Source organism: Hirsutella rhossiliensis (genome assembly GCF_020360975.1).
Source record: "Hirsutella rhossiliensis strain HR02 chromosome Unknown scaffold00011, whole genome shotgun sequence".
Classification (NCBI taxonomy): domain Eukaryota; kingdom Fungi; phylum Ascomycota; class Sordariomycetes; order Hypocreales; family Ophiocordycipitaceae; genus Hirsutella; species Hirsutella rhossiliensis.
Genome location: NW_025408677.1, coordinates 239,971 through 262,074, shown reverse-complemented (window position 1 = coordinate 262,074; position 22,104 = coordinate 239,971). Strand labels below are relative to the sequence as shown.

General features: G+C 59.1%; 6 protein-coding genes across 6 annotated transcripts; 3 read left to right on the top strand and 3 right to left on the bottom strand.

Annotated features, from left to right (window-relative positions):
- Positions 1-228: 228 nt before the first annotated feature.
- On the top strand, positions 229-6,662 carry HRG_08828 (PIF1-like helicase domain-containing protein; the record flags this gene model as incomplete). Its single annotated transcript, XM_044867299.1, has 13 exons — positions 229-769; positions 926-1,623; positions 1,670-2,317; positions 2,377-2,536; positions 2,630-2,804; positions 2,894-2,996; positions 3,083-3,341; positions 3,403-4,174; positions 4,247-4,395; positions 4,472-4,968; positions 5,045-5,226; positions 5,308-6,487; positions 6,543-6,662. The coding sequence occupies 13 exons, from the start codon at positions 229-231 to the stop codon at positions 6,660-6,662; spliced, it is 5,484 nt and encodes a 1,827-aa protein (XP_044717320.1).
- Positions 6,663-8,738: 2,076 nt separating this feature from the next.
- Positions 8,739-9,216, top strand: HRG_08827 (uncharacterized protein; the record flags this gene model as incomplete). The annotated part of the gene is made up of 2 exons (XM_044867298.1): positions 8,739-8,904; positions 8,975-9,216. The coding sequence occupies 2 exons, from the start codon at positions 8,739-8,741 to the stop codon at positions 9,214-9,216; spliced, it is 408 nt and encodes a 135-aa protein (XP_044717319.1).
- Positions 9,217-9,823: 607 nt separating this feature from the next.
- Positions 9,824-11,951, bottom strand: HRG_08826 (transposase-like protein; the record flags this gene model as incomplete). The annotated part of the gene is made up of 4 exons (XM_044867297.1): positions 9,824-10,434; positions 10,499-10,527; positions 10,580-11,493; positions 11,832-11,951. The coding sequence occupies 4 exons, from the start codon at positions 11,949-11,951 to the stop codon at positions 9,824-9,826; spliced, it is 1,674 nt and encodes a 557-aa protein (XP_044717318.1).
- Positions 11,952-12,749: 798 nt separating this feature from the next.
- Positions 12,750-14,779, top strand: HRG_08825 (sugar transporter domain-containing protein; the record flags this gene model as incomplete). The annotated part of the gene is made up of 11 exons (XM_044867296.1): positions 12,750-12,852; positions 12,920-13,305; positions 13,363-13,398; positions 13,455-13,536; positions 13,595-13,837; positions 13,896-14,076; positions 14,141-14,166; positions 14,217-14,300; positions 14,361-14,537; positions 14,588-14,632; positions 14,700-14,779. The coding sequence occupies 11 exons, from the start codon at positions 12,750-12,752 to the stop codon at positions 14,777-14,779; spliced, it is 1,443 nt and encodes a 480-aa protein (XP_044717317.1).
- Positions 14,780-15,620: 841 nt separating this feature from the next.
- Positions 15,621-16,508, bottom strand: HRG_08824 (uncharacterized protein; the record flags this gene model as incomplete). Its single annotated transcript, XM_044867295.1, has 1 exon — positions 15,621-16,508. The coding sequence occupies one exon, from the start codon at positions 16,506-16,508 to the stop codon at positions 15,621-15,623; it is 888 nt and encodes a 295-aa protein (XP_044717316.1).
- A 3,928-nt stretch (positions 16,509-20,436) lies between these two features.
- Positions 20,437-21,009, bottom strand: HRG_08823 (uncharacterized protein; the record flags this gene model as incomplete). Its single annotated transcript, XM_044867294.1, has 1 exon — positions 20,437-21,009. One exon carries the CDS (start codon positions 21,007-21,009, stop codon positions 20,437-20,439), a length of 573 nt encoding a protein of 190 aa, XP_044717315.1.
- Between the last annotated feature and the right edge of the window lie 1,095 nt (positions 21,010-22,104).

The window sequence follows — 22,104 nt, the reverse complement described above, 5'->3', positions numbered from 1 at the left end:
CCTCGGTAGACCGGTGTCGCGATGAAGCCAGCTAACGGGAGGGTCCAGTCCGGAGCGGGTGACAGGGCAAGCCCGGCGCCAGAAGCCCGAGCAGCGCCGTACACAGGACCAGAGATCCGGCCGATCACAGCAGCGCCGGCACTCGGTCGCGGCGCCTCGGAGAGAGCAAGAAGAGGCGTCAAGGGAGGCGCCTCCGAGGCGAGGCGGGAAGACCGCCAGGACTAGGAAATGGAGGATCAGCGCAGGCCGAGTCGCGCCGCGGGATATCCAGCCTCAGCCGACACCGAGTGCGGCGGCAACGGCTGCCGCCTACACCGAGGGCGGCGGGCACTGGCTGCCGCTGGGCGGGCCCAGCGCCGTCTCGGCCTCAGGAAAGGCCAGCGCGCACCGAGAGAAATCCGGTCTCTGCCGACGGCGGAGACCGCCGGGCCCTCGCCGCCGCAGACGAGAAGTTCGGACGCTCCACGGGACATTCGGCCCCAGCCGACATGGAGGGCCGCCGGTCCTTCACTGCCGTCGAACGGGATAGGTTTGGCTACAGCCTCGGCCGGAAGCAAGGGGGCTCCGCAGGATACCTGGCCCCAGCCGACATGGAGGGCCGCCGGGCCTTCGCCGCCGTCGAGCGGGACTAGCCCGGCCGTAGTCTCGGCCGGAAGCCAGCACGTGCCGCGAGCCATCCAGTCCCGGCCGGCTAGCAGGGGCGAGGCCCCCGCCACAACTCCCCCCGCAGCCGGGCCGCTTGTTAGCGGCAGAGATAGCGCACCGGCAGGTACGGTCGTAGAGCGAGGTGAAGGCGTGTGACGGTGATAGCTAACCGGACGCAGGTAGAGCGGCGATAAGACGCCAGGCGAGAGACGAGCAGAAGAGGAAACGCCATCTTAGTAGTGGGCAGGCCGGGCGGAAACGCGCCAGGGTGGGTGAAAAGATGCCGAGACGAAGGAGCTGCAGGCCGAGGACCTGGCCAGCGCGCTGCGGCACCTCGACGAGGAGTTCGAGGCGGGCGAGAGGCTGGCCAACGAGCAGACGTGGTGCGCGCCGGTGCCGCGCGAGAGGCAGGTGAGGACGGTGCGGAGGTTCTACCGGGCGTTCCACGACGCAGGCACGCTGCCGATCGCGACCTGCACGCTATGCTACCGGAAGCGAGCCAAGGGGGAGCTGAGGGAGATGGCGTGGGAGGGGTGGTCGCGGAGCAGCGTTGCGGGGGGCGGGCGGTCCCGGTTCGGATGCCGAAGCTGCTTCCCGGAGGGCAGGCCGGTGCCGGTCTGCGTAGAGTGCGCGCGATGGGCCGGGCGCGAGGGGGCGTCGCCGGCCATGCACCTCCACGGGCGGCTCGGCTGCGAGCACGCGTACCCCGACGAGCTGAAGGACCTCACGCCGCTCGAGGAGAAGCTCATCTCACTCAACTCGTGCTACGGCTTCGTGACGAAGTACAGCATCCCGGGCGGTCAGAGGCAGAGCGTGAGGTACCCGAGGCACGTCAAGGGCCACATTACCGTGTTCCCAAACGACGTGCAGGGCCTAGCCGCTAAGGTGCTGCCGCACCCGCTGCTCCGGGTCATGGACGAGATCCACGTCTCGTGGCAGGGTGCCGAGGCCCGGGCCGCGCGACCTATCGGGCCTGCTGTCGGTAAGGCGGTCGGCGGTGGAGAGGGCGCTAGCCTGGCTCAAGGAGAACAATCCGCTCTACGGCGAGGTCGAGATCGACGCGGCGGAGATGGCCAGCTGGGGCGCCGCCGCACGGGTGCCGCCAGTGGTGTGCGTGAGCCGTGACGTCGGGCTCACGTGCGAGGACGACGACGGGGACGGCGCTAGGCCCGAAGAGGACGGGGACGTAATCAACGAGGTGACGTCTTCCGGCATGTTCCCGTTGGACGGGGCGCCAGAGGTGGCCGATGCTGAGAAGATTCGCTTCGCCCGCGGTGCCGTCGGGCCCGAGGGAGCGCGCGCCGGCCCGAGGACGTGGGTAGGGACTGCGGCCCGAGAGGCGGAGGGCGATGGCGGCGACGTCGAGCCGCACATACAGGTGCGGCGCGGCGAGGATTTCGCCGACTCGGCGGACGCCTCCTTCTTCGCAAAGGCCTTTCCGACCCTGTTCCCCTTTGGCTTAGGCGGGCCGAGGCTCGCCGACGAGGACGCCACTGGGGAGAGCGCGGGCCCTAGCGTCGGGAACCAGGGCACGCAGGCGGAGCGGGTCGCGGAGGGCCTTATGTCGACGCGGAACATGAAGCTCCAAGCATGGGCCGACGTCGTGCTGCGGCGCCACGGCGGCCGGTTCGCGACGCACCCTATCTTCGCCTTCCTCGTCTTTAACATGGGCGTACGGTCTAGGAACCGCCAGGCCAGCATGCTATGCGTCACGAGGAAGAACTTCGCAAGGGTCGAGGGCCTGTTAAAGTCGTTAACGGCGCAGAGGCTCGAGGCGGCGAGGTCGAGCTCGAGGCCACGGGCAAGACTAGCGACGACGGGGTAAAGGAGCTCATCCGGTCCCTCTCCGTGTTCGGCTACCGGCAGCCGATGTCGAGGGAGAGCCGCCTTAGTATGCGGAAGAAGATACTATCCTCATCATAAGGCACGGGTGCCGGCCATCTGGTTCACGCTGAACCCGAACGACATTACAAACCTGGTAAAGTTGCGGCTAGCGGCACACCGCGGCCGCGACCGGACGAGGCCGAGGCCTTCCTACGAGACCTAGGGACCGCGTATAAGCGGACCCAGCTGGCCATATCGGACCCGATGAGCTCGGCCGTCTTCTTCCACCGGGAGATGACGCTCTTCTTCGAGCACTACGTCAACGTCGGGGAGGAGTCGGTGTTCGGGCACGTCGGCGCGTACTACGGGCGGTCGAGACCAACGAGCGAGGCGCTCTCCACATCCACGGGCTCCTCTGGCTAAGGGGCAACGCGGGCCTTGGCGAGGCGCTCGCCGGCCCCGATACGGAGAAGCAGGCGGCGTACCGGGAGCGCATCGTCCGCTACGTAGATAGCGTCTTCTCCGAGGTAAGGCGGCCGCCTTAAGATGATAACCCCCCCTAAGCCCCCATCCGTAGCAGGCCGAAGGGCCCCGAGCTGACCCGAGGCTATAGGAGCTAGACGCAGAAGGTTACTGCGCCGTGCAGGCGGAGCGGTCGGCCACGGCGGACATATCGTCGCGGCTCGACGACGTCGCGCGCTTCACGGACACCTTCGACGAGGAGGCCAACTTCTGCGCCGGCGCGACGCAGATCCACACGCATAGCGCGACCTGCGTAAAATACTCGCTCGGCGCGAGGGCGCGGAAGGGGGACCTCTGCCGGTTCAAGGCGCCGTGGAGGCTGGTGGAGGACGGCGCTGACGGCGGACGGGGTGCTCGAGATCCGGCGGACGCATAGCATGGTGAACCGGTGGAACCGGGCGATGGCAGTAGGACTACGGCACAACCACGACATCTCGTTCATCGCGACGCAGCGCAAGACCATGGCCCTAATCTACTACATTACCAACTATGCGACGAAGGTAGAGGACCCCGTGTGGAAGCGTGTGGCCGCCGCGGCCGAGTTCCTTCCCGCGCTAGAGCCGACGGGAGAGGGCAACGGAAGTGGCGCCGACCGCGACGCCGGCCGAGGGGGCGGGGCCGAAGGGGTGGCGACGGCGGCGGACCCCATAGGGGGGAACAAGACGAGAACGTTCCTGCTCAAGGCGGCGAACCGAGTATTTACGGAGCGGCCGCTGTCGCAGGTCGAGGTGATCGCGCACCTCCTAGGGTACCCGGCAGAATTTAGCAGCGGCTCGGCGTGGGCGTACGTGAACGCGAACCAGCTCTACTGGGCCGTCTTCCGCCGGTGGCGGCACCTCCGACGGGCGAGCGGCGCGGAGGCGACGGGCGACGCGCCGGACGAGACGGTCGTCGTCGAGGAGGCCGGGCCGAGGATCCCCCTCGTCGAGGCCTACCGGCACAGGGGCGAGCTCCTACGGGGCCTCTGCCTTTATGACTACGCATCGCTCGTAAGGCTAAAGCGAAACGGCCGCGGCGCCGACGGTGGGACGGGCTGGGGCGAGGTACCCTTCGCGGAGAGCTGGGCGTCGGGGAAGGGCTGGGTGCAGGCGCTTAGGCGGCCGGGTAGCGGGGCGACCGTATGCCTCGACGGATACCTCAGCAAGGAGTTTAGCGAGGGAGACGACGAGTCGTGCCACCGAAGGTGCGCACCATAAGACGGGGAGCGCCCAAGGGGAAGGCAGCGCGGCTAGGGGCATCGGCTAACAGCGCCTAGGGCGGCGGTACAGCACCTGGCCCTATTCGTGCCGTGGGAGTCCTTCCTCGGCGAGGAGGCAGGCGACATCAACGACATCTGGGCGCGGGCGCGGGAGTCGCTGGCGCCGAGGTCGCGCGGCTCGCAGACAACGTGCAGCTCCTCCGGCGGTCGGCGGAGGACGCGAAGCGCGACGCCAAGCAGTGGGCCGCCACGGCCGAGGAGGGCGGTATGACGGCGCCGCAGGCCGGCGACGAAGGGAGGGCGGCCGAGGGGGCGAGGAGGCGTACCGCGCCGGCGGGGCGGGCGACGCGGCCCGGCTCATCGACGTCGTCCGGAATGCCGCCGGCGCGGGACAAGTCACGGCGCAGTCAACAGAGCTGCTAGCGATGACGCAGCAGCTCTGCCGGTTCCAGCAGTCGGCGCTGGGGTCGGAGGCCGAGCTCGCGGCGACGGTAGTGGCGGAGAGGGCAGGCAGGCGGGTGAACCTACCGGGCTCGGAGCTCTCGGGGGCGGCGCTGCCACGGCAAGAAGAGGTGCGGGCCATCAAGTCGCAGCAGAGGAGCGCGGCGCGGGAGCGGGAGCGAGCCATCCAGGGCATCCAGGGCGGCGGGGCGGCGGCGGGCGTCGGGGCCGACCGCGGCGCGGCTCTTCGCGGGGTGATGGGGGGCTTCGGCGAGGACGACATGGACGTAACGGCGGCCGACGGCGACGTAGACGCTGGCACGGCGGCGGTGATGCGCGTGCGGCTCGGCCCGTCGAGCTCGTTCGTCGCCGCCGGCAGGAGCTGGCGGGCAGCTAACGCTCAACGAGAAGCAGGCCATCGCTCTCCTAATCGTATGCCGGCAGCTCGACCGAATCCGGCAGGGCGACGACGCAGGCGGCGATGGCGGCGGCCAGCTCTGCCTGTTCATCGGCGGCGAGGGCGGCACCGGCAAGTCGCGCGTCATCGAGGCGCTCGTCGAGCTGCTCGCCCGGAGGACCTATCGAGCCGGCTGCTGGTGACGGCGACGTCGGGCACGGCGGCAGCACGGATCAACGGCATCACACTACACTCGGCCTGCGGCCTTACGGTCGGCCAGGGCGGCCGGGCGGGAGGGCGACGAGGACGTAGACGGCGTACGGCTGCCGGGCCAGGGCGAGCGCTTCGTCGACGGCCGGTCGCGGATGGACTGGCAGGAGAAGGAGGTGCTGGTGATCGACGAGGTCAGCATGCTCGGGGCGCGGACGCTGCACGCCGCCAACGAGCAGCTGTGCAGGCTGCGGGGGTCGGCGCGAGACTTCGGCGGCATCCCGGTGGTGATCTTCTGCGGCGACTTCCACCAGTTCCGGCCGGTGCAGGAGCGGTCGATCCTGCTGCCGAGCGCGGCGGTGGCGTGGGACGAGGACGGGGCGTTCGCGGCCGAGCAGCGGCGGCAGCACGACAAGGCGCACGCGCTGTGGCGGCGGTTCACGACGGTCGTCATGCTGGACGAGCAGATGCGGGCCGCCGGCGACCCGGAGCTGCGGCGACTGCTCGGGCGCATCCGCCGGGGGGAGCAGGACCGGTCGGACCTAGAGCTGCTCAACTCGAGGTGCCACCGGCCGGGCAGGCGGATCCCGTGGGAGACGGGCCTGACGGTGGTCACGCCTCTCAACCGCAACCGCTGGAACCTCAACCTAGAGGCGGCGCTCGCGTTCCGGGCGCGGCGGCGGACGGCGGCGCGCATATTCCTGTCCGAGCACAAGTGGAGGGAGGGCCTGCCGACGGAGGAGGAGGCGGTGTTAATGCTGTGCCAGGGCGACGACAGCGCGACGCCGGTGCCGGCCGTCTTCGTTTTCGTGCCGGGCATGCCGGTCGTCGTGAACCAGAACACGCACCAGGGGCTGAAGCTAGTGAACGGGGCCGGCTACACGGCGGTAGACGTCATCCCCGACCGGGCCTTCCCCGGCCACCGGGTCTCGGCCGAGCTGACGATGCACTTCGGGCCGCCGGCGGGCATCGTGCTGGCTTCGGAGACGACGAGGGACTTCCACTTCGTCGGGATGCCGGCCGGGACGATCCTGCTGACGCCCATCAGCGTCAAGATCACGGCGCAGCGGAAGCGGCCGTGGCAGCGCAACGACGTCAGCCGGAGGGGCCTGCCGTGCGCGGCGGCCTTCGCCTGCACCGACTACAAGGTGCAGGGCGGGACGCTGGAGCGCGTGGCGCTGGAGCTGCGGGGCGAGGATGACGACGGTCGAGGGGAGGGCGGTGCCGTCGCCGTGCGACCCGTACAGCCTGTACGTGCAGCTGTCGCGGTGCCCGACGCTCGACGGCATCATGCTCGTATCGGAGGTGCGGGAGCGGGATCTAGTCGGGAACCGGGTGCCCGAGGAGATGACGGCAGCGCAGGCCCGGCTAGAGGAGCTTAGCAGGCAGACGACGCAGGAGGCGGCCGACTGGCTCCGCGGGTAACGCGGGCGGCGTAGGCGTCTCGCTCGCAGCGGAGGAGATCCTGCCCTTGGGACGACTACCCTAGCACACAATCAGGGGGCGGAGAAAGCAAAAAGTATGGGAAGGCGCAACGTAGATAGATAGAAATACGAGCAACAATCTCAAGGTAGTTAATGGACATCGACGGGTGCGTGTCTAATATAGACGGACCGCAAAGGCGGAGATTTAGACTTCACAGGCCAGCCGGCTCTAGGCTAGCGGGCTTGCCGTAGCTACCGACGTAAAAGGAGCACAGGTCAAGGGCCAGGAGGGGGGCAAAGAGGAAAAGGGCGTATTCCGGGGCGAGCTTGAAAGAAAGGGCCAGGAAAGAAGACGGGCTTCAAGGAAAGAGGGCAAAAAGGGGCGGCGACGAGAGCGGTGAGGTTGTATTTTTAAACCAATCTGAAGAGAGCAAGCCGACGAATTAGAGGACGGCAGCCGACGAATCAGAGGGCGGCATTTAGGGGGGGGGAAATTGATGGCGGCGTTTTTTTTTTCTTTCTCCCCGGGGAGGAACCAGAAGAACCTTTTCGTCACTAACGTTCCTCAAGGCACTGCGTTCTTGGGCACATATTCTGTTGACCATGTAACTACCCGTTAACATGGACATACACATTTTGACAAGTAATTGGTTCTGAGCGACCTGAATGTCGCTGGACGAAAAATACAAACACACACACACACACGTGTCATTGACGTCACATCAGGGAGGATTAAGAGAAACGTAACACTAAGAGGTCAATTAATAGACGAGAATTGTACCGGGAACAAAAAAAAGGAACGAATGCACACCAAGTTATACCTAGTGCAGTGTTTTATGCTTTTACATGCCGTGCATGGACCCCAGCGATTCTTATGATAGTAGCAGTACGAAGTAGTACCTAGAACCCGTGCCACGCCGCACTTTAAAGGTGTATGTATGTATGTATGTATTTCACCCGGAGGATTTCTCCTATAGGGCCTAGACGTAAAAGCTACTGACATTTCAATACATTAATGCGTAACACCTTAAGCCCCACGGTGGTGGTGCGAGCTTGCGAGTTCCTGTAAAGTGGGGCGTGGCACGGGTAGCGGCTTTCCAAGCCAGGCTATTCTCGCCATGCATCTTTGAGCCTGAGACTTCCGATAAATCCAAGGTTGATAAAGTTCGAAACATCTTATACTTGTTGAGGCTTGTTATACTACTATATTATTGACCGGCAATTCGTGAGAAGATCGGTAAAGGTAAATACATGTCGTACCAAATCACCAAAAGTGGAAGCCACCTCCGCTAGAGGCGACTGGTACCATAGTATATGTAGACTCCGACAACAATACATGTTCTTTCCAGGAGGTTCCCGGTTGTAGAAGCTTCTGCCTGGTCACTTCATAGCAGACACATTTCAGCAAATCCAACGCCGGAGTCGCCGACGACTGATTAGGGTGATTGCAGTTCAGTTTTGTCGGATGGTAGTGCCGCTGTACCCGCTGTACCGTGTCGTTGACGTTGACATGGTCACTCATGCTATGGGTGCTCGGGAGCAGCTACCTAATAAAAATCGCGCGATTAGGCCGGGCGCGCAGCTTTATTTGGGCTCCTCTCATGCAGCCAAGAAAGGCTCTAGACCCAGCTGAATATCGCTTTCCCGCCATCTCGACAAGTCAAACTCGCCAATAGCCCAGGGCCTTTCGCCGGCGGCGTCTCGACTTGTCGGTCCGTCAGCCGCAAGTCTTTGATCTAGAGTCTCCTTTACAAGCCCACGCAGGGCCTGGGCCGCAAACTTGGCGTTGGAACGAGCCATGCGGGTGCTGGGATTACACACCAAGTCAGTGGATGGAGACCCCAGCAGGCCTCGAGGCTGAATACTTGTCGCCCAGTTTCCGATCTCGCATTCTGAGCTGTCCGCGGCCTTGTGGCCTTCGACTTAGCCCCGAGCGGCCTGGACTTTATATATAACCCAGCTCATGGCCCTACGAAAATATCTTGAATCCAGGCATCAGCATCGGTCAGCACACTCTTCTGTCAACTATCCAGAGAGACCCATTTGCTTCACTTCAAGTAACACTCGCCCCGCCATCATGATTCTCAACCATTTCCTCCTCGCCGCCCTCTTCACTCTGGGCTCAGTCGTCGCCAATCCGGTGCCCAGCCTCGAGAATGTCGAGCTCGAGGCCAGAGACCTCGACATGAGCCACGGGGCAGAGCTCTTTACCCGCGACGAGCCCGAAGGAGCCCTCTTTGCCCGTGACGAGCCCGAAGAAGCCCTCTTTGCCCGTGACGACGCCGAAGCAGACCTCGTTGCCCGTGATGGAAGAGGTCGCCACCGCCACCACCGCCACCACGGACACCACGGACACCACGGACATCACGGACATCACGGACATCACGGACACCATCACGGACACCACCATCACCACCATGGACACCACGGTCACCATCATGGACACCACGGACACCATCACGGACATCGTCACGGGCACCATGGACACGGCCACCGCCACCACTAAAGCAATGCCGCCCAGGGCCAGAAGTGCAGCCGCATCTTCTAGGTACTAGAGATATATTACGAAGGCTAGCTTTGTGCGTGGCCTGAGTTTGCCATGGCAACGTCTCGATGCTTATGCTTGGGGTCAAATCCGGGGGCTTTCATGTTATGATTTTTGTCGGCTTTCAAGCCTATCCTTTTACTGCTTCGTGCAGCTACAGATACGAACAAGTCACTCCTTTACAGCCGGTCCAGGACACCTCTGCCGCTACTACGTCAGTATTACTGTAGCCTGTTGATGCCTACACACATGGACAAGTCTCTTGCTGAGTGTGGGAATAAAATACTTCGAACACCCGTTAAGTTGCCAATGCATGGGCCTTAACAGCTGAATATCCAGCCCGAAGGGTGAACATCGTATACCGGTAGCTGAATGCGCTCGTCTGTGATCATCTTCTTTGTCTGGCTAAACACTCTCTCACATTCAGCACTCATGCCAGGAATTGAGAACAGATCTAGCGCCATTCGATACAAGACTGGGTATTCCAGTTGATGCCGGCTCCACCATTCAAGAGGGTTTGCAACGTCAAGATCTTGGGCGTAAATTGGCCTGGTCTGGAATAAGTCAAGCTCACTCACTGCCTTGACCTTCTTCCGCTGTGTGTTTAACGAGCTAATCTATCTCTTTCCAAACGAGCTGTAGTCATTGTCAGCGTCGACTTCCTCGGATTCGTCTTCCAAAAACCCAGCTTGAGCCTGAGTTTCAACTTCAGTCTGCCTCCGGTATTCATCGAATAGGCTACCAACAGCCGACTGCATGTCGCTATACCATTGCGGCTTGTTCATCGCCTTCTTCCAGTGTCGTTCGAAGTAGTCGTACCCATACGACGGGTGCAGTGCTAGAGCTGCCCGATAAACAGGTGTCCTATCGGTTTTGACGTAATAGTCTTCAAGCTTCGCCCATCCACAGTCAATTCCCGACTTAAAATGGGAGGCCTCCTGGAACTGAGTATCCTCCGCGGCCTGCTTGAATTTCATGAACAGGTAGTCCATGGTTTTAAGTGTCTCCCACACAGCTCCATGGCCGCCCTCCGCCCCCGGCTTACTGGCGTTGCCCTCTATAGTCTTCGTCAGGATATAAAACGGCTTCAGGAACTCGTAGAAACGCTCTAATTCAACCCAGTCCCCAGCATTGAGGAAGTCGTTAGTTAGGTCACGGTGATCAGGGTCATTCTTAGGCTTTTGCCAGCGAGATTGATAGAGCTCGATGGCGCAGCGCAGTTCGAGTGCTGGTGTAAGCCGACAAGTTGTCAGTACTCAGAATACGGAAGCAACCTCGGACGAGAAACGTACCGCGTTTGATCATCATGTATATAGAGTTCCTGCGAGTCTTGCCGTCAACAACAATCTCCAGGGTAAAAATAGGATCGTCACCAGCGAGCTCGGTCTGCAAATGCCGAAGACCCCTGATCTGTAATGTAGGTGGCAATGTTGTGGAGTCTGCCGATAGCTCCTTTCTTTGCCCAAATGTCGAACTTGAACTCATCTGTAGCTCCACGAAGCTCAGCCTCGAATTTACTGACGTTGGAGCCAAAAATAACTGCTCGGACAACCAGGTTGATAACGTGGCCTATACAGCGTAGGCGGCGTCGGCTGACATCCATTGGAAACCACCTAGCAAGCGTCTCTAGGCAGGTATCGTTGCTCTTGGCGTTATCAAGCATGAAGTATCCAAGCTTGGACCCCAACTCGTATCGATCGATTACCTCCTTGAGATAGGCGGCGATATTCTCACCGGAGTGTGGACCGACTAAGCGCGGAAGTCCAAGAAGGGCATCGCGTTTTTTGCCTTCACTGCCAACAAAATGTCCGACAATTCCGACGTAGTTAAACGCATTTGAGGCAGTCCATAGATCAAAGCTGGTGTGAACCGAGCTCTTCGCGTTCTTGACGAGATCAAAGACAATTTGCTGTCGCCGTTCAAAGGTGTGATGCTCCGGAAGTAGCCGACTTGCAAGCTCTCCTCCATTCGATACGAGCCACCCAAGCCGCTCGCTGGATGCTTGTCGAAAGGTGACATCTTCCACTATGACCCAGTCCACAAAGCGAGCTTTCCATGTCCTCTCGTCGAAATGGGAGGCGAGCTGGTAGCTAGGCTGGCCTGTCGAGATAAAGGTAGGGACGAAGAGGATGGTGACGTAGCCGCCAAGGTAAACGGAGTCTTCAATCCGGGACGACTCTCGCCGAATTCCGTGATTTGGTGCTGACGACGCAGGTGCTTCGCGGCGTGAGACGTCCCTGAGGAGGCGTATAACGCTGTCGAATAGTTCTTCTTCCCGTGACAGATTCTGCAAAGCCAGTAACGTACTCCGCTATGCTCCAAGTTCGCGCCGTATCTGTAGATCCACGACTCTTTGATCTTTGTGCCGACGACCCTTTGTGACGAGGTCTCATTTGGCACCCAAAGTCGTTTGCCGCCGTGCCAGATGTTCTCCCAATCAATGTCAAATTCGCATTGTGAAGCATCTGTCTCGTCTGCTCTGGCCTCGGACGTGGCAGGCGTAGCCTCATGACTTTCTGGGGTGGGATGTGGACGGGATGCAAATGACTGCGGTACAGACGACACGGGGCTCGTATCCCTAGGTCCGAAGCACCAGAATGAGCAGCAAGCTGTCTGACAACATACCGTTGACGAAGACTGGTCGGGAAAGTCGGCTGAGCGCTTGAAGATGGACATGAGCGTGTCCAGGTCATTGACGTAGACCCAATTCTTGAGCGGCGTGACGAGGAACCAAACATCGCCCATCTCATGGTGAGAGCGATATCGGTCTTCAACCTCCCATCCTCACCAATTATATCTGGTGAAGCTGCTATCGCCAAATGGCAGACGGCGCAAGAAGGAGACGACGCGTCTGTCGAAAAGGACCCAAAACGGGTTTAGAGGGCTTATAGGAACGACGCGCAGCGGTACGCCGATGGTGCGCGCAGCCAAATAGTTGCTGAGCAGACGCACGCCAGTTTCAACGGCAAACGCCATGGGCAGAAGCAGTAGGGCAGCCAGCAGCAGTGTGAGCCCAGCCATTGCTACAGAAAAAAGATCTAACTGGAGGATAATGGGTCGAAAGTCGGCGCGACCGCGGGAGACGATCGCCAACCCCCTCCGGGCTTCTCCACTTCCCCGCGTTGAAGCCACGCGGGAGGTGCGACGGACGACGAATTGGGTGGCCTTTACGAAGCAAAGTGGGTTCAGGTCGTTCTTCGGATGTACCGCAAACGTAGAGTGAGTCGACGTGAAGGATTATCAGAGTGTGCCGTGACGTGGTTGTCGTCCAAGGTCGCCGGGTCTTGAGCTTGCCCGTCCATCTTACCCACACCAGCGGATTGCACAACGACCAGAAGAACGTCGTCAACGCCTCCTTCTGCCGACCCGACACCGACTCAGAGGCATACACCACTTTACATCTCCACGAGGTTGCACTACCTGTCATCCATCGCCACCGAGACTTGCCCACTGACTCTCGCCCACAGACTCTGTTTCTGTAGCAGGTCTCAGATTAGTACCTCTCCCACTTCGACTCGCAAGCCCATAAGGTATCAGGCGAGCATGGGCTTCGACCTCCACGCCGACGGGACCAACGACCCCAAGAGTGTGCGCAACTGGCGCATCCACTTGGTGGCCATCGTTGCCTCCATGTCTGCCATCACCAGTAATTCGCCTAAGACTTCGCGCGCCTGAAGAGTGTTGCTAACCATTTCGCGCGTACAAACCATTAGTGGGCTACGACACGTCTGTTATCGGGGGCACGATGGCTCTAGACTCGTTCCGCCGCGACTTTGGTCTCCTCTCAGCGTCGGGCACGTATCGCGACACTCTGCAAGGCAACATCGTGTCCACGTTCCAAGCCGGGTGCTTCTTCGGCTCGCTGCTGACCTTCCCACTCGCCGAGAAAATTGGTCGAAGAAATGCCATCTTTGTCGCCGCGACCGTCTTCATCGCCGGCGGTGTGCTCATGACAGCGGCACACGGCCTGCTCGCCATGCTCATTGTCGGACGTGCCGTTGCCGGTCTTGGCATCGGGGCATCGTCGCTGATTGCGCCCGTATATATTGCGGAGACGGCGCCTCCATCAATCCGTGGCAGGCTGATTGGCGTCTTCGAGGTAGGACTGACGTGTGCCAGACCCGGCATACTCGGATACTGATACCTAGGCCGACAGATTGCGTCTCAGGGAGGTGGCATGCTGGGATTCTGGGTAAGATGCAGGAAAGCAAAGCACAGAGCAGCAGTGGTGATTCTGATTCGACAAAGATCAACTACGCCTGTGACCGAACCATCTCCTCGTCCAAGGCCGCCCAGTGGATCGTTCCCCTTGGCATGCAGCTCGTCCCCGGTGCCCTCCTTTGCCTGGGCATGCTGAAATGCCCCGAATCGCCGCGATGGCTGGCGAGCCACGACCGTTGGGAAGAGGCAGAAAGTGCTCGTCAACCTCCGCGCCCTGCCCGCCGACCACCAATACATCCGAGACGAGCTCTCCGAGATCCGCCAGCAGGTCGAGGAGCGCACGGCGAACCGCATGACATTCCGCGAGATGTTCAAGCGCCCCTTCCAAAAGGGGGTGCGCAACCGCATATCCATCGGCATGTTGCTCATGGCATGCCAGAACCTCACCGGCGTCAACATTATCACCTACTGTACGCTCCCGATCACCGTCTGTGTTGGCTGTTACTGTACGCTAGGCTGACTTGGCAGATTCACCTCGCATCTTCGAGACACTTGGCCTCACGGGGACCACCACCAAGCTCTTCGCTACAGGCTTCTACGGCATCGCCAAGACGCTTGGCATGTTTGTATTCTCAGTGTGGCTCGTGGAAAAGGTCGGCCGCAGAAACGGCCTCATCTGGGGGGCCTTTATCGGCTCCGTCCCCATGTGGTACATTGGCGGATACGTCATGATGGCCGACCCTGCCGCGGCAGCAGTCAAGGGACATCAACAGGGACGGATGGGGTTACCTAGCCATGGGTAGGCCGCCCGAAATACTCACGTCTGTGTGATCTGCGCTGACGAAGCAGTGTGCGTGTATCTCTATGGCCTCATCTACTGCGCAACGTGGCAGGGCATCACCTGGGTGTACTGTTCTGAAATCTTTCCCATCGGTAAGCAAGCTCTAATGCTCCTGAGACTGCCATCGGGGGCCTAGTGACTAACCCTTGCAGACGTCAGGATGCTCTGCACAGCCATTACGACGGCCGACCAGTGGTTCTGGAGCTTCCTCATCTCCCGCACCACGCCATACATGATCACCTCGCTGGGTTACGGGACGTACATGTTCTTCGGCGCACTCATGGTTGCCATGGGCTTCTGGGCGCTCTTCTTCATCCCCGAGACCAAGGGCACGTACAGCGAGGAGTTGCCGCGGTGAACGACGCTGACCAACTCGCAGGCCTTACCCTCGAAGACATGGACCGCCTTTTCATGCAGAGCACCTGTAAGACGGTGTGGCAAGCGCGTGCAGCGGCGCAGCATGCAGGACGTGCTCGAGGAGTGCAGGGCAGCGGCTCCAGTCATCAACAGAAAGAAGGAGGCGTATCTCGAACAGGTTGGGTCGACTGACCAGCACCGGTCCTATACCTGAGCCTGAGGCAAGAGTGTCGACGGATGCGAGGGCGTGGGAGGAGATCGATGCAATTGGCACTAAACGTTGGCAAGGCTTGGCGCCTCCACCAATGGATTAATCCGCCTGAAGTGTCGGGTCTGGTCAAGCTCAGACCGTAAGGATGTCACAGTTATATGGATGCGTGCATCGGGATGGCTCCGGACAGTCAGGTTCGGACAGTCAGATTGCAGGGATTGTTGCGCTAAGCAAGGATCCAAAGCCATCGCGCCTTGGCTACAGCCCGAACGGGAAAGAAGTGCCATTTTTCAGTCTGAAGGGAAATCCACTAGTATACAATCCTGGATAGGCCGCTGCTGCAGTTCCAACTGCGTTTCGTCCTCCTTGGAAGCCTTCCGCTTCTTGCACTGCGGCTTAGGCATATCCGGTTTCTCACCCTTCCCACTCTATCTGAAGACTTCCAGTAGCAGCTGCCGCCTTCTCTATAGCCTTCGTACTCCGTTTTCGACGTCCCGTTTCCTGAAGAGGTTGTGGCGAAGTTGCCAAAGGAGAGGACGGAGTCGTCGAATGGTCAGGAAGCTGGCCAACTCCCTTCGGCAAATCCGAAGTGGCGCGGTCCGCTCGAGCGGCAGCATGCTCTGCGGCCTCACAGCCGGTCATGAATCGTCTTTTCGTGCCACCGTGGGATTTGAACCTCTTCAAGCCAGGCTGATGCAGTGCTTCAGGCAATTCCGGGGTAGGAGAGCTCTTGACTGTACCTGCGCCCAGAAACCTGCTATTAGACGGTCATTCTGTAAGCGGAAGAGTCTCGAGAACTCCTCTGCCTGCTGTCCGCCGAGGCTCCCCTGTACTTGAACGACCTCTAATCCCGATTGAAGAACCATGTTCCTACCGCCATCTTGGTAACGGTCCCTGGGTTTTCTGCTTCTTCAGGAGCTGCCTGCTTTTCATAAGACATGGTCCAGCCGCGTACCACGTCAGGACCGTCGATCAACCAGCGTGGATGAAGAAGATTGAGTGGGATAGCGCAGGACCTAACAACAGCCTCGTACAGCCAGTGTCGACAGGGCAGGCCATATCTGAGTGGAAACTCACACGCAGAAGGACATCCGGGCTCGTTCAGAGCGCCCAATGCCTCGCGCTCCTTCTCGATCTCGGTGTTTTGCCCCCACCTTAGGGCCTTTGCTGCCTCCCACTCCGGAGCTAGTTTGCTCAGGACATAGTGTGGAACCTTCCCGATAAGAAGGCGAAAAGCAGCTCGGTCCAACAGCCTTGGGACGTCCGCCCTGCTCCGATCCTCGTCTTCGGTGATTTTTTGAGTCAATTTCTTCAAGCTTTCGGCCAGTTTTTGACAAGATGCCTGCAGGGGAAGCTGCCTGTTGAGAGACTGTTTGACCACGACATGGTAGCTTTCGTTTCTCTGTGTGCTGTTACATCCGAGGTTCGGGTACTGTCGTGTGTGTGCTCGGACAAATTGGCGCTCTTTCGGTTGCCAATTATTCTTGGGATAAAGGCGTTCCGGCTCCCGAATTTCTGCGAGCAGCTCGCCTCGCCGTTCTTCAAGTCGCGCCTCGTCGGGAGCTTGTATGTAATCCCAAACGAACCGAAGGAGCTCTTCCCTTCGTTTCTTCGTATATTTGCCCGAGTCTAACAATCGCTTCTTGAAGTTCTCTGCGGCATGCCATTCACAGAGCTGCAATATTTGCCCATCTTCACCCTGAGGATCAGCTCTCGCTTGGGACGCCGCCATCGCGGCAGCGAGCCCTTTGGTTTGGGCAATTGATATGCGGGCCGAACCACTTTACTACGGGGGGCCGTCTTCCGGGGGGCCGTGCGGCTGACCCTCCAAATCGGGTAGTTGAGCATTCCATTGTCACTGCCATGCGTCTTGCCCCTTCCAACAGATGGCTGGTTGTCGTTCCTGTGTCTTCTCCCAGCCATCTGTAATATATGAATGGCTAAAACACGGCGGCATTCTAACGGCATCGCCGTTTGTATCGTGGCCATTAAATTTACCGTCGCCAGTACAGTAAAGACTCTTCTCTAGCAGGCAGCTCGTTTCAGCGACCATAGTAGCAGCGACATGACAATCGCGGCACCCTCACCCCACCTTTGTTTGACCCCGAGCTTCACTACGGCCATGGCGACGACAACGCCCTATACAACCTATTTGCGACATGGCCGGAGAGCTATTTCAGCAGCCTTCCTAAACCGCATGGTAATCGCGGAGTCGATGAGCCCTATTGGGAATTGCGGCAGTCGCGAATCTTTCTGGACGACTGCTTCCGCGGCGGTGGCATGCAGCGGTTATTCACCCCTGTGGTTCCGGGCCCCGACAGACTTGAGAGAGAGCGCCTTCGGGAACAAGCAACTTCAGGGGATACCGAGCAACGTACGAGAAGCACGGTCCGTTTTCGGTCTGCCCTAGATTTTGCCCAAGAGCAAGCCAAGTTCGACAATTTACTAGCTCGCGAATTGGCTCAGCATTGCCCGGCACCTGCTGCGCTCCGAGTTGCTCCAGGAGCCCTAGACTCATCATCACCGCCGGTCTTACCAACGTCACCTCGCCGCCGCCAAGCCAGGAACAAGAGGATTACGAGTACGAGGACTGGGACGGCCTGTCAGATACAGCGTCTACCAGTCGAGATGCCTCGATTCCTATCCCCAACCCGCCAATCCCTGGCCCTGCCGCGGTATCGGTCGATGCTCTTCAATTCCATGTCAACGAATTCGCGAAGGAGAATGAATTTGGTGTTATCAGACGCAATGGCTCCGGCAACCAAGCCAGGAAGACGAGATATGTGTTTCAGTGCGACCGGTACGGCGAGCCTCGTATGCCAAGAGGCGCAGATCTCCGCCAAAGACGATCGCGCAAGTGTGGATGTAAGTGGAAGGTCATTGCGGAGGCCCTGGAACGAAATGACTACATGTGGACTCTGCGGGCGTTTGCCGACCTTCAGCACAGCCAACACAACCACGACCGTTCTATGAGTCTCTCGGCACATCCAGTCCATCGAAGACTTACTGACTCTGTCAAGGCAACAGTTGAAGCGACGAGCCGACGAGTCGGGATCAGGGCGCGCGATGTCCGTGGCATCGTTCAAGAAAAGCATCGCGGAACGCACTACACAAGACGGGACATATATAACGCTCGGGCACTCTTGCGTCGCGAAAAGCTAGGCGGATTAGGTCCGACAGCCGCCTTGATTAAGTTGTTTGACGAGAGGGCATCCCATATATCGTCAAGTGGTCGGCGACGGAGCCTGATCGCCTTGTTGGTCTGCTATGGACATTCCCATATTGTCTCCGAATGTGGAAGCGCTTTCCGGGGACATTGAGCTTCGACAACACATACAATACAAACCGCTTCAAACTACCGCTCTTCCAGGTCACGGGGCAGACTTGCCTGAAATCTGTCTACAACGCCGCATTCGGTTTGATCGATAACGAGAGACGCGAAGGGTTCCAATTCCTCGCGGAGGCGGTTAGAGAACTAAATGACAGGCATATGATCCCGCTACCCAATGTTGTTGTTACCGACTACGACCAACAGATGAAGGCAGCACTAGAAAGCCAGTATCCCGAGAGTCAGCAACAATATGTGTTCAACATATCAACGCAAATGTTCTCCTTAATGCCAAACGGAAATGGAAGAGCAGAAATGAAGATCCAGAAAGCGACGGAGATGGTAACCCGAACGCAAGGCTGTCTTCGGGGGATATGGAAGCTGTGCTCGCCCTAGAGAGACAAGAGAGCTCACTGAACCAGAGCAACGTTACTGCGCCTGTGCCCCACAACTACCGTGGTGTCCTCGAACTGTGGAAGTTCGTGGCATTTGCAGAGACAAAAGAAGAGCATGAAAAGGCTTGGGTGCGTCTATGTGGCGAGTTTAACGACCAGCAGGCCATCCTTATGTACCTTTACAAGACATACTTGCCCATACGAGCGCAATGGGCACAATGCTTCATCAAGAAGTACCGCAATTTCGGGGTTCGTGTGACCTCTGGCACCGAGGCCAGCAACAATAATGTCAAGAGTTACCTGCTCAATGGGATGAGCCATTTGTACTCGCTTGTGGAGGCAATCGAGGCCATGCTAGGCGACCAAGAACGAGACTTCATCGATAACTGCTCGCAGGATGAGGTTTTGACCTCCCGCACATACTCCGGTCCCGGCTCGGAGTATCTAGGAGAGCTTCGCACAGTGATGTCTGAGCCGGGGCTCAAGCTCATTGCCAAAGAGCATCGGCAAGCTTTGAGATCGATACCAAGCAGGTCACGTCCTTGGCCAGAGCCGATCGGGGATTGCAACGAGGATTGTTCCGTCTCGTGGCAGCTAGGGATTCCTTGCTGCCATACAATCTACAACAAATTAGAAGCGGGCATACCCTTGACGAAATGGGACGTTCACCCTCGTTGGCACCTTAGGGAGCCAACCTCGCACAATCCCTACCGCCGAATTCTCGACCCTAAGATCGCAGCATGTCTCCGAGGCCGACCGAAGAATGCGACACAGCCTGTCCCTGAGAGCATGAAAATTCGGCCGTCCAGCCGTAGTCGAGCAGCAGTGGGCAAGGCTGGGCCAGGCAGAAAGCCCGCCCGCAAGTCAGCTATCCTTGGGCCGGGCAAGCAGACAGGCGTGCGACAAGCTGGCCGCAGGAGGCAACCTAGCGTACGGAGGCGACGGTCAGAATGGAGACCATCTCTGATGAAGAGAGGCAGGAAGCTCAGCCGAAGCGGAGACGGCAAAGTTCCCGTACGCGGCCTGTCACTGCAGCGCCTTCAGTCCTATCAAATTCTGGTAGCAAGGAAAGCCGCGGCGATTGTATCCATGTGCGAATGTAATTTGGGTAGCGAAAATACAGAGTGTTCTGGACCGTGAAAATAGCCTGTCCATAGGGCCTGGCCCTCCGCGTGTCGTCCGGATCTGACCCCGGATCTATTTGCAGGTGGGCGCGATTACCAGGGACCTCTTGAACTCTTCCGGCAGGCCCGTCATCATATTATTAGTTTATTCTTGCAAAACGCAATGCCATAAAACTCCAGATAGAATACAAGAGCGTTATAGCATCCCTGCCCGAGAAATTATTGCGTGGCTGAAGACAGACAACGGAATGTTCAACTACCCGATTTGGAGGGTCAGCCACACGGCCCCGGAAGACGGCCCCGTAGTAAAGTGGTTCGGCCCGCATATCAATTGCCTTGGTTTGATCCCCGAGAACGACTTGAGGTGGTGGGCAATCGTACCAGACCAGTTCCGCCAATTGGGCATTCACAAATTCGAAGGCTTCAGCTGATTCAGATGTTATAAAGGCGAAAGCCAGAGGAATTTCTTGCCTGTGTTTGTGATTCCCACTATGACAGATAAAGGCAGGTGGAGGCAATTGGTGTTGAACGTCGCATCGGTTTGCATGAGGAATCCGCTGACGAATCTTCTACCCAGGCGGATCTGCTCGGAAGAACAGAAGAACAGGTGCTCGAGTACCCGCGCTGTCCGTCGTCCTTGGTCGTCGAGAAGGTACTTGAAGAAGCAACGAACGCGGAAGTCTTCGAACTCCAAACAAGTAAGCAAGAGGTCAAGCGCTTCTTGACTGCTGCGTCTTCCTTCAGACCGACTCAGGTTGTAGAACTCCTTTGCGGAAAGACAATTGCCTAAGCCGTGTTGGTCGAGAATCCGGGTTAATTCAGTCGCCGACGAATGGCAGTCCGATGCGCGAGGGCCAGATCGACTGCTGCGGCCCGCTCTGGGATACGGGATCTATGGCAGGCGTAATGGAAGGGATTTTGAAGTGGCGGGTGCGTATGGCATGCGTAGGTGAAACCGACCACCCAGCCCTTTCGCTCCTCTACCCCTCCGCTCCGGATAGTTTTGTAGGAGACATAAAGACTGTAGGGACAGTCCTTTGCCTTGACGTAGGTGAGCTCCTTCTTTCGGTCCCCTCCCTCTGTGACCGTATCCGATAGCTTTCGCGTGTTTCGCGTGCCTCTTCCATGATGGATGCAGCTCACTCGGAGGCGGTCGCGTGCCTTGCTGGTAGTGACGAGAGCGAAACCCTGGGTGAAGGCATAGTCTTGGAACCAGCGAAGGGCTCCCTCAGGGTCGTTCGCCTCGTCACCAGTAACGGGGGCGCGAAGATGCTCATGCGGCAGGGCTTCCACAGCTTTGTCGAAGGCGGAGCGGATGTCGCCAAGGAGGGTGTCGCGGTACTGGATCTCCATTTGGGTTTGCTTTCGCGTCGCCGCGATCTCCATCGAGCTTGATGAATTGAAGGGCGCGATTCTTACGGCGACGCGCACCTGGCAAGGGCAATTGACAGTTATCCTATTTGGGCTGCAGCCAAGACGCGATCGTTTTAACCCTTGCTTAGCGCAACAATCCCTGCAATCTGACTGTCCGAACCTGACTGTCCGGAGCCATCCCGATGCGTGCATGGACTCTTGGTGTGTGCAGATTGCTCTGCCACCTCCATCTAGGAAGGGGGGGCCCCGACCTTTGTAGGTACCGAGGCGAGATGTGGAAACTTTCCCGCTACCGTAAAGTAACACGTTCCTTCTTAAAGACTGAACCTAACTACTCTAGCAATGCAAGGATAGAGATAGCGACTGGTTTACCGCAGGCGTTTTAGTAGCCCCAGGGGCAAACCGTCTTCCCCCGCCGCCTTCCATGGTGCCGTCCGTTTGATGACCTGCTCGACCTCCGAGGAGTAGGCACGGGACTTCGCCAACTGTCATGACCACGAAGTGGCCCGGATCGAATACTCCTGCGGGAGAAGACAATCGCCCTCCAGGGCAAACCCCCGACTAACATACCTACACTCTCTACTTCCTTTCTTTTTTTTCTACCCCGTAGGCCCTTCAGGGGGCTTGCGGCCGGCCCATGACTTCGTGGTCTCTCTCAGTCACCTGGCCTCGGCCAAAAACTGACTACTATTACTCTTTCACTGCCGTGCCTGGAACCGCTGACGAGGGAAGGGCCCCGAATTTCCGACCGGCCTTCGAGCCTCAGAATTGCTAGATGGAGTGGTTAGGTGCTACACCCGGCCCTTAGTCCAGGTACTCGGGATATTCTATGTATCTAGTCTTCTCTAGCCTAGCACGTCTTTTGCCCTTATAGGGATGTCCCAGACGGTAATCAATACTACTACTACTACTACCAGCAAGTGGGGCGTGGCACGGGTACCTGACGCGGCTTAAAGAAATCATTTTTATTGGCTGACGGCGGCACAGGGAGATTAGGGTGGCCCGACCCAACATACAGGAGTCGACCCCCTCACACACTCTTCAGGTAACAGGCTGACTAAGATGAGGGTTAGGCCCTTCGCCTCACTCTTGGCGATTTCACGAGTC